General features: G+C 42.5%; 1 protein-coding gene across 4 annotated transcripts in view; it reads right to left on the reverse strand.

The window, feature by feature from the left end:
- The window catches only part of SYT2 (synaptotagmin 2), a 148,655-nt gene that overhangs the window by 24,728 nt on the left and 107,109 nt on the right, over positions 1-16,818 (reverse strand). For all 4 annotated transcript variants that reach the window (XM_028734646.2, XM_028734645.2, XM_028734643.2 and 1 more), the window contains one exon: positions 516-747. In XM_028734646.2, coding sequence (XP_028590479.2) covers positions 516-726 — 211 coding nt within the window. In that variant the 5' untranslated portion in view covers positions 727-747. The remainder of the gene's footprint in view (positions 1-515; positions 748-16,818) is intronic.

A 16,818-nucleotide genomic window follows, 5' to 3' on the forward strand; every position in this document is an offset into this window, starting at 1 on the left:
GACTAAGTCAGGAATGAGGAACTTGTGGTTCTCCAGATGCTGTTAAGACTCCAGTTCCCGTCATCCGCAGCCAACATGGTCAATCGTCATGAATGAGAGGAATTGCAGTCCAACAATACCTAGAGCAAGGGGGGGGGGACTGGATCTGGTCTGAGGGCCAGAACATCATCTCCTCAACCCCCATTGAGCCAAACTTGACCTCTCCAACACCTGATGTTGCAATGACATCAGATGCCCATTTTAACCCTTGTGTTCAGCCCACAAAGAACCTACAACGTTGTAAAGTCTTAAACACTTTGGCCTGTACCACAATGATGTCCTGACTATACATCATTGTCATTTATCTCACAAGTAGTTAATTGCCCACAAGTAGTCTTCTGCCAAGAGGGAATTCAGGCTTGGTGCCAGCCCAGCCCTTTGCATTCTACAAACAGGTTTAGAAACTGCAGTAATGGAGCAAGCAGAACATTTCTGCAAAGTCTCCAAAAAAGGGGCAGCATATGCAAGCTACTTACAGGGAATCTTGTTTATCTCGTTCATGAACTTTTCTTTAATCTTGGCAAAGACATCCTCCTGGCTCTCTACTGGGCCTGAAGGCTGTGTCGTGTTGTCCATTGACACTGCTGGTGCCGCTGCTGTGGTAGGGTTATGGGGTGCCGCAGTGCCCGGGGTAACAGCTATGATGGGCTCCGGCTGGGGCTTCTTCTTGAAGAGGTTCCAAGTCATCTTGGCTACTCTTGAGGGTCACTGAAAAAATATAGGCACAATGATAGTTGCTCTACACTATTTGACAGAGGACTAAGAACAACACTGTGAAATAGCCTCTTACATATGATGAAGTAGGCATGGAAGCATTTGTTTATTTCAGCTCATTTTTCCCCAAAAAAAACAGATTATTAAAACTGCACTCTTATAACCTTATGAAGGCCCAATGCCCAATGAAGCATGTCAAAACAAGTGCTCCTTAATAATGAAGCAGCCAAACATATTCCAACTCTGAATCTTCTTCACTAGCCACGTATTTATAATTAGATAAAATGAACACAATTAGTTGTGGTTAGTACCTCATGCATCTAGTGGCATAGTCCTAATTCTACCACTTGCACTTAGGTTTTGCAGTCAAAAAGCATCATTAATAGACTGAGAACAAGTCACATCCAAGTGCCTTAAATCCTGCATGAACATGACTACAAATGTAAACCTTAAGGAATGCATGTGAAGATTGGTACATGATCAACAGGGCTTTCGCAGAGTCAAAATAGTACTCACATCTCAATAGTACTCACTCTAGTTTTGTCATCAGAAAGCATCATAATAATTCCAAAGAGCATCCAAAACCGAAGAATACACTTTTTTCCTGACATAAGATCAGGTCCATCTATCCTTCCCCAAAGGTCTGGGCCAAATGCCAAGAAAAAACAAAAAGCAGGTCACAGAAAATACCCCAGTTAATGTTTCTGATCTGAAGAGTTTGCAGTCCATTTGCACATGCAAATCAGGCCACTCCAGATTCTGGGCAGGACAGCAGGGAGAGGGAGAAAAATTGGGATACAACAATCCCATACTGGACTCATGTCAGGCATGCCTAAGGTGTCCCCAAAGGAGATTAAAAGAATCCTCTGCACTGCAGTAGGAGGAACATATTTTCTCTCATCCCACCTCAACCTCCCAAAGGGAATTTATATCCATTTATTGCCCCACTACAAACCTGAAAGAAGCACGGCAGGCTCTGCTAGAGTAGCTGAAGTACTGGAGATCTCATGCAAGGAATTCTTGCCTATTAGAACTCAGGTAACACAGAACCCTAGCAATGACATTGCAGAAATGTTGTGTATCCTCAATGAACAGAAATGCCAGATGTATTTTTCATCCTGGACCATGTTCTTCTGTTCTAATTTATCTTCCTCACTTTCTCTGCTTTCATGTGCCATTCTCTTTCATGGCAATGTTGGCACTGCATCAGAACTGATCGCTTGACCATCAGAGTTTCAGCACTTGATTCTGGCTGGCTCACCTCTAAGTGGTATTTAAACAGTGCAACTGTAGGCATGTTTACTCAGAAGAAAGTCCAATTAAGTTCAATAGGGCCTGCTATCCAGAATAGCCTTGCAACCTAAAAAAGTGGCCATTTCCCAACTGTATGTATTCATTCATTTTAAATTTAAAGGTGAATGTATCTACACACAGCAAGAACTAGGGTGACTACCTGGGCAACGCCCAAAAAGAGGTCAAAGATTTGCATGGGATTTGTACATGCAAATTGATAGTCATAGATGCAAATTTAGAAATAATTACTACAATACACCTCACAATTGTGGGGAAGAGTGATCAGGCACCTTTTCAGTCTGCTGTCTAGATGCTAACTGCAGGTGGGCAACTTAAAGGATACTGCAGAGATCATTCTGTCAGTGGCGTAGCGTGGGGGGTGCAGGGGGGGGCCGGCCGCACCGGGCGCAACATCTGGGGGGCGCGCGCTCCACGGGTTAGGGGGTGCAAAATCCATGTGTTAGGGGGCGCAAATTACTTGCCTTGCCCCGGGTGCTGACAACCCACGCTACGCCACTGCATTCTGTCAGGGGAAGCATTTCAGCCTGCCAGAAGGAATGATCCCCTTTCCTCTCCTTGCATGCCATTCTGGGGATTTGCCTGATCTCCCTGCAGAGCCAATTTCAGGAGGTGTATGGGCAGAGGAGAGCGGGGAAAGCCCCAAAGCACAAGTGGAAGTTCTTGCGCTGGGCATCTCTTGTCAGGACACTTTAGTTGGATCCTACCCCCAATTTTTAATCTGGACTTGGACCAGTCGGTTCTTCAGGTGATGGTCCTTTGTGAAGTCAGATACATAGCAACCCTAAGAACAGCAAGACCAGGTCAAAACTGGCAGCTGCTGCAGCAGCAGCAGCAGCAACCCCACTTAAAGGTAAAGGTAAAGGTATCCCTGCCCGTTCAGGCCAGTCTTGCCAGACTCTAGGGTTGTGCGCTCATCTCACTCTATAGGCCGGGAGCCAGCGCTGTCCACAGACACTTCCGGGTCACGTGGCCAGCGTGACAAGCTGCATCTGGCGAGCCAGCGCAGCACACACGGAACGCCGTTTACCTTCCCGCTGGTAAGCGGTCCCTATTTATCTACTTGCACCCGGAGGTGCTTTCGAACTGCTAGGTTGGCAGGCGCTGGGACCGAACGACGGGAGCGCACCCCGCCGCGGGGATTCGAACCGCCGACCATGCAATCGGCAAGTCCTAGGCGCTGAGGTTTTACCCACAGCGCCACCCGCGTCCCTTTCGCAACCCCACTTAGTGATATATAAATGTTGTTAGATAAATATATAATGTGACATGCTTACTCACCTCACAAGACCTGAGTTTTTCTTTTTACATTATTATTATTTTGTTTTAATATAAGTTGTTTGGGGTCACTTTTGTAAGGAAAATGACATTATTATTATTATTATTATTATTATTATTATTATTATTCCACCCTTCCTTCCAAAGGAGCCCAGGGCTATGTGGTCATCTTGCCAGTTTCTCAAAGAGTCTCAACAGTCTTTAAAAAGAAGTGGATACATTCTGAAGGGCATTCCATGGTGAATGTTAATATGATGTATATTAGAGGTCAAAGCAGATTCCTCCTCTTGATAATCTGAGTTCTCTTTCCCCCTGTTCCACTGAAGCATCAGAGAAGGCCACAGTTAGATACAAGATGCTAGAAGGGGTAGGCTATTGCTGAGAAACAAAGAACAAATTGATAATGCAGGGTGCACACTGCTAAATAACAGGTACCGATAGGTAGCCGTGTTGGTCTGCTGTAGTCGAAACAAAATAAAAAAATTCCCTTCCAGTAGCACCTTAGAGACCAACTGAGTTTGTTATTGGTATGAACTTTTGTGTGCATGCACACTTCTTCACCTCATACCAATAACAAACTTAGTTGGTCTCTAAGGTGCTACTGGAAGGAATTTTTTTATTTTGTTTTGACTGCTAAATAAGTTTCTTTAAAACCCACTGCAAGAGAGAGTTTTTTACTCTCATGTTTGGAGCATAACTGACCACCATGTTTGGCACTGGAAAGGTGTCCTCCCAACTAAAACCAGATTTTCCGGTCATTTTTCTTTTTGTTAAAAAAAAGAGGAGAAAGAAGAAAGAAGCTTCCATGCAATTCATTCCTTGCGCAGGATGAAGTGGCAATTTAATATGTAATGTGAGTCAGAGGGAAGAAGACGCTATACCCTCCCTTTGCCCAGGCTTCCCTGCATCCCTGATACTATTTTTAATTTCTTGCACAGTGGGGAGAGGGATGTCAGCTTCCTTCTCCTGCCTAGCCATAATTAACTTCAAATCACATCCTTCCACCCTCACATCTAGTTGGTGCCTAAAAGGCTGCACAATCTTGACTCTGTCCCGCTCGCAAATCCCCTCGTCTCCTGAACCTGTCATTTCACTTTTTCACGTAAGAGGAGGCCTGCATATTTATGAGTCAATATTTATGGCTGACTGGTAAACAATGAGAGCGCCTGTGGGCAAGCATCTCATTTTTGCTCTTTGGCGTCTCTTAACTGATTAATGCTAGTACGATAGCCAGCCACTGGTACGTGAGAGCCTCTGTAGACCAAGTGTAATAGATTAATTCCCCCATGCAATAATTCAACATTTGAGAGCAGAGGGAGTTGGGGAGACAGAAGACGAAGAATGAGGAGATGGAGGGGGAGTGGGGTGGAGGCGAAGTTAGAGAGAGTCATCTCTGAAAAAGTCAATCTGCCACTTTTCATGGCAATGAGTGAGTCAATCTCTCCTTTTTCTGCTTCTTCTCCATTGTTAACATGGTATATTTCAAGCCTCCATCAATCAGGAAGGGGTGGAGGCTATTTAACAATTGTGCTTCAACGTAAATGACAGCTTCTTAGGGCTATAAAAGAAATGGAAGGGGAGGAGGGAAAGGAGGGAGGTGAGCACCTATCCATCAGGCCCAATCTGTTGATGGAGAAAAACAACAACACAAGCTAACAGATGCTCTTCAGCAGCTATTGGACACAATTTGGGAAAGCAATGCCAGGAGGAAAGCTGCCCTTTTAAATTTCTTAAATTACACAAATGTCAACAGCAAAGTACAGATTGTGGAGGTGGCTGAGAGTAGCAAAGGCCTTGATCAGTGGAGCCAAACAGGAAAATGCAAAGCAAAACTCATATAATGCCTGCGCAACTGATTTAAATTGTGCAAACAGCCTTTTATATATATATACATATGAAGATGTGTTATTAAAATAAAAGTCATCTAATGTCCTTCTTTGGACGTGGTTGGGGCAGGGAAGGATCAGACCCATACATCTTTCTTACCTTTGCTACTGAAGTGGTTAATGAATTGGAGGCAATTGACCCAAACTAGCCCCACCCACCTCAGTTCTACTTTATACACTGAAACATTCAAACACCAGTCCAGAGTAAATTGATAATTCACAGAAAAGGTTGATATTCTCTTTAGGAGATAGGACTGTAGTGGCAATTCCCTTCCATGAGTGCTCCAACTCCACTTCCTGTGCTTGCTGTTGCATAATCAGTCCCCTGTTCTTTTTAATGTCCAGGAAACAAAACCCATACAGTTGCCATCTTGGAATCAAACTATACAAGACAATGGAAGACCTGTGGTCAGACTGCCCCCCGCCCATCATGGTTTTCTTCAGTGCTAGACAGCAGGTCAAAGTTGGCTGTAGTCACAAGGCTTAACCTTCCCACATGGCCCCCCACTCTTAATCCTGTCTAACCCCTAAAGCTGCTACAGGGTGGAGCTATTAGCCCTTCACTGCTCTGTCCCTTAACAGAGCTCCTTTTTTCTTTTTAGTTATCATAGAACTCCTCTATCTCATCTAGTTCAGCACTTATTTTCAGATCCACAAAACTGGATCTAAGGTCTCCCATCTTATGGCAGAATCCGAGACCAGGGAGAAGAGTCGGTGGAAGAAGACTGGAAAAAGTTTAAAGACTATTTACAGAAATACTGTAAAATTAATGAATGCTAGAAAAATGTTGGAATGAAGTTATATGGCTTTAGTAGAAATGTTATAAGGAATTAAGTATAAATAGATTATTAGAGCATTAAAGGGAAAAATAAGGTTAGAATGTGTTAAGACAATTATAGGATAGAAAATAGAGGAAGATGGAAAGGAATTGCTGAAACAATTAATAGAAGTGGAATACAAAAAGGGAGGTGTGAGGAGGTTGTGGAAATTATTGAAAGAAGGATAAAATATTGAAATTGGACTGTGTTTTAAATGGTTTTTGTTTTGTTTTGTTAGTTGTACCGTATGTTAGTGTTTTGCAGTGTTTTTTGGTTTTTTTGTATTGTATTGTATTATTGTATGTTTTTTCTTTTTTGGTTTTTTGCAGTGTTGTGTTCAATTTGTTGGAAAACTAATAAATATTATTATATATATATAAAAAAAGGTCTCCCATCTTGGTTCAGAATCAGAGCTGATTTAGCAACTTATTGTTAAAAGAGCAGAAAGAGGCCATTTGAAAAGAACTGGCCAACAAAAAAATAATATGTCCTGCTTTTCAAAGCCTTTAGAATCACTACTCCTGTTGCAAATTTTAAAAGGTGACCTCGAAATTCCTGACAAGAGCTTACGTTCTTCACCTTTGTCCTACACAGTGCTTTGGAGTGTTTCAAATGCTCAGAGCCCTTCTTCCCACATTCAGGCTTGATGGAACCTCTATGCCAGGGCTGAGGAAAGGTTTAGGAAAAGGTAAAAAGGTAAAGGACCCCTGGATGGTTAAGTTCAATCAAATTTGACTATGGGGTGCAGCGCTCATCTCCACTTTCAGGCCTAGAGTGCCAGCGTTTGTCCGCAGACAGCTTTTCTGGGTCATGTGGCCAGCATGACTAAACCGCTTCTGGCTCATGGAGCACCGTGAAGAATGCCAGAGCGCATGGAAATGCAGATTGCCTTCCTGCCACAATGGTACCTATTTATCTACTTGTGCTGGTATGCTTTTGAACTGCTAGGTTGACAGGAGCTGGGGCAGAGCAATGGGAGCTCACTCCTTTGCACAGATTCTAATCGTTGACCTTTTGATCAGCAAACCCAAGAGGCTTGGTGGTTTAGACCACGGCGCCGCCCGCATCCCTTGTAGCCTTAACAGCATGCCAGTTTGCATTAGAATAAGTGTGTGAGAGTCATTCATTTCCAGAAACTGAGAGAACATTTTTGAAGATTCTTGTAGCATCGCAGTGCAAGATTATAGGCTGCTGTAGACTAAACAAATTACAAAACTGCAAACGCAACACGCTGGCTAATAACTGTTAGTAAATATATAATGGGTATTAGTATATTCAAAATATACTAATAAGACACTTCAAAATAATATATATCATATATCACATCTCACAAAATATACAAATAACTGCAAGTTGTTATATGTATCAGAGTCAAGCAAAGATTCAAACAACCAATGAATAGCGAGGAACGCTGAAGTGATTTATTAGTATATTTTGAATGACATCATATGGATTATATATTTACTAACAGTTATTAGCCAGCATGTTGCGTTTGCATTTTTGTAGATTGTCACATTTTGCAACACAGGGGTTTGTGGTTGTAAACTAAACAAATAGCTGTGGAGCTCTTAACTATGGACATGCGCAATTCTTACAGGGAGAGACTGCAAGCTCTGTCTGTGCAGTCAGGCCTGAGCTTTATACAGGAAACATGCAGGGGTGAAGTGTGCCTTGCTATCTGTGTGGTAGTAAAGTTGTAAATAGTCTTCTACCAACATGATTGTTTATTGCCTTTCAAGTAAACAATGCTTGACTGAGTTTCATTGCTTCCATGAATGATTTATTGCCATCGTCTATGCACAACTTGATCCTTCGACATGATGCTGTGCGATTGCTAGTCTGCTAACTAGCACACACGTAAGGAAACGTGCTGGACCAACCTCATGATTTAAGACTGGAGATCGTAAAATCTTCTACGGTTTGTTCCCTACTCTGTAGTTTGCTTAACATCCACCGTGATGGAGAATTTGCTCTTTTGTCACTTTTTGGTTGGTTCTAATCAAGATATTGCTGTGCTTCAGATTCTGGATCCTGTCTCCACCTCCCCAAGGATCACCACAGATGTAGAATCATAGAATCATAGAGTTGGAAGAGACCACAAGGGCCATCGAGTCCAACCCCCTGCCAAGCAGGAAACACCATCAGAGCACTCCTGACATATGGTTGTCAAGCCTCTGCTTAAAGACCTCCAAAGAAGGAGACTCCACCACACTCCTTGGCAGCAAATTCCACTGTCAAACAGCTCTTACTGTCAGGAAGTTCTTCCTAATGTTTAGGTGGAATCTTCTTTCTTGTAGTTTGGATCCATTGCTCTGTGTCCGCTTCTCTGGAGCAGCAGAAAACAACCTTTCTCCCTCCTCTATATGACATCCTATGTCTGACCTTTTTCAACCATTAAATGGTTGCATTAGCTGCATGTGGCTTTCTACATACCTCTGCAGCCACTGAACTCTGCCTAGAAACAGCAGCAAGTCCAAATTCCTGCAAGTGTTCTCCAAATAGCTAAATTCACAATTGCAAAAATATGTAGGGCACTCAGGAGGAAAGTGCAGTGTCAGTTAGAGAATTGTAAGGAATAGATAATGGGAAGCAAGCATGGTGAATGAATTAACAGTGCCTGTCGTTGCAGTTAAGGAGAAATGAGAAGGGCTTTTATGTATTTGCCTCAGAAGAAAAGGACAGCAAAACCATTAATAACTTGGGGGAGAAATAAAACGGGCCATTTAAAAATTGCCAAGATACTGAACTTCCCCAAATCTCCCTCAATGAAGAAATAAGTAAGTTTGGAAGATGGGATCAGTGGCACCACAGTCTAGGATGTTTATATCCTTGGTTTGTGTCAGGGGGAAGCTTTGGAGAAAAATTAACCTTATTGGCACTGCTGTTGGTTTCATTTAAAAAGCAAATGTCAAGTTCTTCTCCACGTCCCAGAGAATTAAACACAGGACTGAAACAGAAGATTAAAAATGCTAAACAAACAAATAGAACAAACAATCCTTCACAAGTATTATAGCTTTGGGATGATCCAATCTATGGATTTCTGCAGTGTGCAGGCTTCCCACTTCTTGAGCAGTGAGAATTCCAAGGGCAGCATTCATTAGGGTCTGACTTCCTTTGGAGAAGAGAGATCTATGGTGTTTTTGTATGATTTGGTTCATTTGCAGACATACAAGTAGAGCACAGGTGGAGGAAAACAGCACGAGCATTTCTAGCATGCAACAGTTCTGCTACCCTACATGTAAAAGGTAAAGGTACCCCTGACCATTAGGTCCAGTCATGGATGACTCTGGGGTTGCGGCGCTCATCTCGCTCTATAGGCCGAGGGAGCCGCCGTTTGTCCACAGACAGCTTCCAGGTCATATGGCCAGCATGTCTAAGCTGCTTCTGGAGAACCAGAGCAGCGCACGGAAACGCCGTTTACCTTCCCACCGGAGTGGTACCTATTTATCTACTTGCACTTGACATGCTTTTGAACTGCTAGGTGGGCAGGATCTGGGACTGAACAACGGGAGCTCACCCCGTCACGGGGATTTGAACTGCCAATCTTCTGATCGGCAAGCCCTAGGCTCTGTGGTTTAGACCATGGCGCCACCCACATCCCCTACATGAGACCACCCCAATATCCTTTCAGTCTTCTACTCAAACTTCTCTGGCTGTCTCTCTCTGTCTCTCTTTCAAAACCACAACCTCCCACTAATTTGGGCTCCCATTAAGAATACAGTAACCGTTCTGAACTAGTAATAACTAGTAATCTGCTTAAGAAAAAGAGATGGCCAGCAAGACTTCCTAACAAGATGACTACTGGACCAAACAAGCCTTGATGAACTCCCTACCTTAGCTACGTTTCAAGCAGTGTGTCACAGTGCCTAATGGAGAGACCTCCTAAATCCTTCTGAACCCTAGTGAAGGCATATACAAACCTCACTGTTGCTGCTAATGAGCCGTAACTCTGCAGATCCTAAAAGGCCTAAGGCTTCGTCCACATCAGGGCCTTGTAAACAGCAAGGTGTGTGTCCCCCCTTTCCCCTCTACCTTAGAAGAGGAATTCCTTCCACTCTTGGTAGCAGATTTAAAAGCAGCAGATCTAAAAACAATTTTGGGGGGGGGGACGATCCACGGACATGCTGCAGCCCTTGGTGGTTCAAATAAGCTCTTTGAAAGATGTTGAAATATGGCTGGCACAGAAGGATGGAAGAAGTGATTCCCATGCAAATGTTATAAATAAGCAGTGATGGGCTGGGTGTGGGCCAATAAACTGAAGCTGAATCCTGAAAAGACAGAGGTGTCATACATCCCAAACTCTCAAGTCTGGGAGGTGGGGAGGTGGCCTGTCCTGGAGAGAATAGCACTCCCCTGGAAGGAGCTGGTCCACAGCCTGGGGGTGCTACTGGATTTGACACTGTCAGTTGGAGGCTCAGGTGACTTGGATGGCTTAAAGTACCTTTTTCCAGCTCCAACTGGTTTGCCACTTGTCTTGATGCTTCATAAAGCTGTGAAGGATCCACTGTCATGTGTTAATTATTAGCTTACTTCTTTGACAAATGAAGATTGACAGCAGTCCTAGCCAAATGCCTACAACAGGTTACACCCCATCCCATGCACTCTGCACAAGCACCAAGGCTCAGGCAACATAAGACTCCTTTTTAAACCTGGTTACCCCTTTATCAAGAAAATAAAGAACTAGCAGGAAATTTGTCAGCAGGGTAAGCAACAGAATTGTAAATTTATGCAAGCCACCCCTTCAAGCCTTGGTTTCCTCCATAACCCACATGACTGTTTCCATGTATGTGCTCATAACACTTGCTACTATCAGGTACTTGACAGTGAGGCCCACTCTCCCTCCTCCTCTTTGATTTATCAGACTGACCTGTGGAATCAGAAATACAGACGTGAGTATGGATTTATGCTCTGGTTGGGCAGAGCACAAACTGGTTTGACGTGCAGATCATGCATATTAAAATGTTGGGGTTCCTTGCAAAGATCTTTTCAAAAATGTGCTGCCTTATGTATGTCGGTTGGGGTTCTGTAGTGAATAATACTGAAAGACAATTTGACTTCAAGAGATTTGACTTCATGCTTCTGTGAGAATGTCTTAAGATATAAGGATGTCATAAGATATAAAGATTATTAAACTGGAAGTGTCTAAATGGAAGCAGGGTGTGAATAAGAACAATACATTTATTAAATATATATTATGTATTTGAGTGATAATTTATTTCTTGAAATGCAAAATTTTTAACTTTCTTTTTTCAATTATCTATCTATCTATATCTATCTATCATCTATCTATCATCTATCTATCTATCTATCTATCTATCTATCTATCTATCTATCTATCTATCTATCTATCATCTATCTATATCTATCTATCTATCTATCATCTATCTATCTATCATCATCATTATCTATCTATCTATCTATCTATCTATCTATCTATCTATAGAATACATGCTGCATGTGTTTGAATGAGTGGAGCAGAACAGTCATCTCAGTTACTAACCGGAGTTGACTCCAGTAACTTCAGTGCCAGAATACATATCAGAGAGTGAGTGGAAACAAATTGCTAGGTAAAAATCCAAGACGCACATGCAAGGAGTGCACAGCCCTTGGCAAGCAAACAAGCAAATTATGTTTGACATACTCCTTCCCTTTGTTATCAAATTGCAGAATGAGCTTCAGGGAAGATATTCTTTTGTGGATTTCCTGCAGAGTATCTGTTTACGGAGTCTCACGAGATCACATTTGGAAATACAATTCATGTAGATATGGAAATCTGTATAGCTGGACGAAGCTAGAAACTTAATTGGCAGGCACACTACAAACACTGTCAATTGGGCATAGTGCTAATTCAGTGTATGAAAATAAAATTAGAAGACAACTCTCTTTTTCGATTATGAAAGCTCAACTGTCTCTCATTTTTATGAATAGCATTGTCTTCAAACAAGAATTAGTTCAGTCTCATTCTCCATGCACGGCTCTCCTTTTCCCTTCTTTTTTTAAGTTGTTTTTATCAAGGCACTCTTTATAAGCCCTAGATAAGGTTGAAGGAAAGTGATCATGTCATACGCAGCACTGGGTGCCATTCACTATAAATGAATTCTGAGAGAGCCCCAAAGAAGGAGAGAGGACCCATGAAAAATGCAAATACATTAATTTTAATGGGGCTTGCATAGGAAACCTTCCAAGTATAAATTTATACCCATTCTGAGTGTTCCAAAATGGCCTTACAGACAAGTAAAGTGCAGTGTTCTTATCAGGAACTTATGTTCCAGGAAGCATGCTTGTAATGGCACTCCAGGCCCACAATCTTACAAACTGGTAAGAAATGACAGAAATATAGGGAAATAACTAGGGCAATTACCAACACTTATATATTATTTGGTTGGTCTCTTTTATCCTCCTTTACCAAATAGGTCACTTATTTGTTAACAAATTTGTTAACAAATTCATTGCAGAATAAAGTTTCATGATCTAGGGCTCATTTTGTCAAATGCATAAACACACACACACGTTCATGCAGACAACACTTCATGTATCTAAATCAAGCAGGTGCTGGTACATGAAGGCTTATGCCAAAATAAGTCTGTTCATTTTTAAGGTATCTGGGATTATTTGGTTTGCTTTATGTTCCTGGTGCAACAAACTATGGATTGTTAGAGCAGGAACAAGCAACAAGCTCAAGCAAGTTTCTGTAGTGTGTGTGGCCTGTCTCTTTAAGAAACTCCCCTCTCTGGCTTCCTCCACATCTCAGTGGGAACCATAGGCTTGTCCCAGCTACCATGCTGGGTTGTTGATCTGTTGTTCACAAATAAATACAGTCGCAGAAGTTTTCCTGATTCTTGCTGCTTCATGGTATTAGGGCAGACCCCATTAAAAGGTTTCCTCACACTCTCCCTGAACCGCATGGGATTGTACACTTTCAGATTGTGGTTTACAAATGTGGCTTGTAAAGTGCACTTAAGTCAGCTGGTGCTGGTTTCTGGAGTGCACTTAAGGAAACTGGTACAGATGTCAAGGGGGAAACTCTGATTTAACAAATGAGGAAGTATTTTCTGAAGGGGTGTGTGTGTGTGAGGAGCAGAAACAAAGAAGGGAAATGGGGAACCCTGAAATTTGGTGCTCATTGATGCACCAACAGACCACAGTTTGTTGGACCAGTAATATTATGGCCAAACAAGGTCAAATGTGTGTGTGTGTGTGTGTGTGTGTGTGTGTGTGTGTGTGAGAGAGAGAGAGAGAGAGAGAGAGAGAGAGAGAGAGAGAGAGAGAGATTGTGATTGTGGAATTCTCCCTCCCCCATAGGTTTATCTGGTGCCTTCTAAATCTGTTTACCCTGGTCTTTGACACTGGAGATATAGATGATAGATAGATAGATAGATAGATAGATAGATAGATAGATAGATAGATAGATATAGATATATATATATGACCCACCCTATACTGTGACTAATTTATTTTAAACTGTTTTTAATATTGTGTTTTAAATTGTTGTGTTCCACCCTGGACTTATGGTGAAGGGTGGGTAATTAATAATAATATTAATAGTAAGCATGTTAAGTCAAACCACTGGGTCATCATATCCTACTCCAACTGCAAATTGTATCTCCCCACATCTCTCCTCCACCAAAAAGGCACACTGACTACTGCTTGCCCTTGAACTAAGAATTACTGCCTCCCACTTTCTAGATACTGCCTTCAGAAGATGTAATAATCTACACCAAGATACCCTCTACAGATGCTGTGGAGCCACATGGTAGCCACCACTTCTGCAGTAGTTCCTACATCAATCCTAGGAAACTATTTTTAAACAGCACCTGTGTCATTTTGGTCCATCACTTCTGTGTTATGTAAACAAATAAGGAAAAGGAAACCCAAAAGGTCCATTTGTATCAACTGCTTTTAGTGTTTTCCTAATTTATTCCTAATTTATTACACCACCCCGATATGAATATCTAAATAAGTGAATAAATAGATTAGGGCCCAGTATGCATGCAAAGGTAGCATGATCTCTACAGACAACTGTGCCTAGTAAACTCTAATACAGGGAATGCAAGTCAACAGGGCTCCTAAGCAAGCCAAGAATGCCCCAGCTCTTGGCACCTACAAGTTCAGTTTCCCTTATGGGAAAGGAAAAAAGAACCATCACAGCACACACTTAGTGTTGGAATATACACAGTCTAAGGCATGTTCAGGTTCTGGGACCATAAAACAGAATCTTGGTGGCATAGCCATTTGTTTAATGGAGAGCCTGGGGGGGGGGGGAATGGGGACCAAATTAAGAATAAAGGCCCATGGAGCATCGCAATAAGGTAAACTGGGCAAAGTCATCTCTGTCTAGATTGTGTTGAAGTTCAAAGCAGAGGGTGGGGGAGTGATTTTTGAGGCATGTAGCATGTTTGTTTGGAAAGGAAGTAAAGGTGCATCTACTGCAAATCCAACCCACAATCTTCATGATCACGTTCCCAAAGTTGCTGTCTTTAAACACACCCATAAGATGCCTATGTCTCCCTACTAAAGTAGCAGCATTGTCTACTTCTCCCAACTCGGTTCCTGCATGCACGTCTCAAACTTGTACGGTCTTTCAGCCCTGCCCCACCTCTCTATCTCCCCCTGACCTGAGACCAGACCACAGACTGTTCTCACCGGAGATCTAAACTGATCACTTGCAGAGACCAAGGGCTGCCTGCAGGCCTCCATCCAGCCATAAAATGACCACCAGAAAGGCAAGACTGCCCACCTTTAATCCACCAGGCCACTGCAGCACAGCCCTGTGGCTTTACTGCATGCCTGGTGCTTGCAGGCCACAAAACATGACTGGTGGATTGCATTTGGCTTGGTAAGCCCTAAAGGTCTCTTAGCCAAATGATAGGAGGTTTTAAATGCCCTTTGCAAGAAATGTTTGAATGCTTGACTGTTGCTCCAGCTCAGTTCTGTTTTTCAATACACATACTTGCTACAGAAATGGGGACTAGTGTTCACTTATTTATGATATTTTTAAGGCTGCCTTTAAGGCCAAATCCTCACAAAGAGCCTTCCAACATTGTTTGAATCTAATCCTAACACACCATAAGGGGCACTAAGAATACTAATGAAAACAGCAGCATTGATGCAAGTACCATAGAGTCCAGAGATCAACTTTCAAATAAATAAAAATAGCTAAGAACTATTTCAGCACCAAAACAAACAAGCAACATGATAATCTCCTAAGAAGAGTTGCTTCTAAACTAATGGGTCTTTAAGGACCAATTTAAGCCCTAACCTGCAGTCCTAACCTTAAAAACAAGACACTTTTGCACCTGAACCAATATCCCATCTGTATGCTGGTCTCTTTATCCACACAAACTCCACTGTTAACTGAGTTAAGATTAAAAAAGGATGTGTACAAAAAATGGAAAAGGGGGGAAACCACCAAAGAGGAATTCAAACAAGTAGCCAGCACATGTAGACACAAAGTCAGAAAAGCTAAAGCACAGAATGAACTCAGGCTTGCTAGAGAGGTTAAAAGCAACAAAAAAGGCTTTTATGGGTATGTTCGTAGCAAAAGGAAGAACAAAGAAACAGTGGGGTCACTCAGAGGAGAAGATGGTGAAATGCAAACAGGGGACACAGAAAGGGCTGAACTCCTCAATGCCTTCTTTGCCTCAGTCTTCTCCGATAAAGAAAACAATGCCCGACCTGAAGAATTTGGAGCAAATGATTCAGCAGAGGAAACACAGCCCAGAATAACTAAGGAGATAGTACAAGAATACTTGGCTAGTTTAGATGTATTCAAGTCTCCAGGGCCAGATGAACTGAATCCAAGAGTATTAAAAGAACTGGCAGATGTGATCTCAGAACCACTGGCAGTCATCTTTGAGAATTCCTGGAGAACAGGCGAAGTCCCGGCAGACTGGAGGAGGGCAAATGTTGTCCCTATTTTCAAAAAGGGGAAAAGAGAGGACCCAAATAATTACCGCCCAGTCAGTCTGACATCAATACCAGGGAAGATTCTGGAGCAGATCATTAAGCAAACAGTCTGTGAGCACCTAGAAAGGAATGCTGTGATCACCAATAGTCAGCATGGATTTCTGAAAAATAAGTCATGCCAGACTAACCTGATCTCGTTTTTTGACAGAATTACAAGCCTGGTAGATGAAGGGAACGCAGTGGATGTAGCCTACCTTGATTTCAGCAAGGCATTTGACAAGGTGCCCCATGATATTCTTGTAAAGAAGCTGGTAAAATGCGGTCTTGACTATGCTACCACTCAGTGGATTTGTAACTGGCTGACTGACCGAACCCAAAGGGTGCTCATAAATGGTTCCTCTTCATCCTGGAGAAGAGTGACTAGTGGGGTGCCACAGGGTTCTGTCTTGGGCCCGGTCTTATTCAACATCTTTATCAACGACTTGGATGATGGACTCAAGGGCATCCTGATCAAATTTGCAGATGACACCAAACTGGGAGGGGTGGCTAACACCCCAGAGGACAGGATCACACTTCAAAACGACCTTGACAGATTAGAGAACTGGGCAAAAACAAACAAGATGAACTTTAACAGGGAGAAATGTAAAGTATTGCACTTGGGCAAAAAAAATGAGAGGCACAAATACAAGATGGGGGACACCTGGCTTGAGAGCAGTACATGTGAAAAGGATCTAGGAGTCTTGGTTGATCACAAACTTGACATGAGCCAACAGTGTGACGCGGCAGCTAAAAAAGCCAATGCAATTCTGGGCTGCATCAATAGGAGTATAGCATCTAGATCAAGGGAAGTAATAGTGCCACTGTAT

The sequence above is a fragment of the Podarcis muralis genome, chromosome 5, assembly GCF_964188315.1.
Source record: "Podarcis muralis chromosome 5, rPodMur119.hap1.1, whole genome shotgun sequence".
Classification (NCBI taxonomy): domain Eukaryota; kingdom Metazoa; phylum Chordata; class Lepidosauria; order Squamata; family Lacertidae; genus Podarcis; species Podarcis muralis.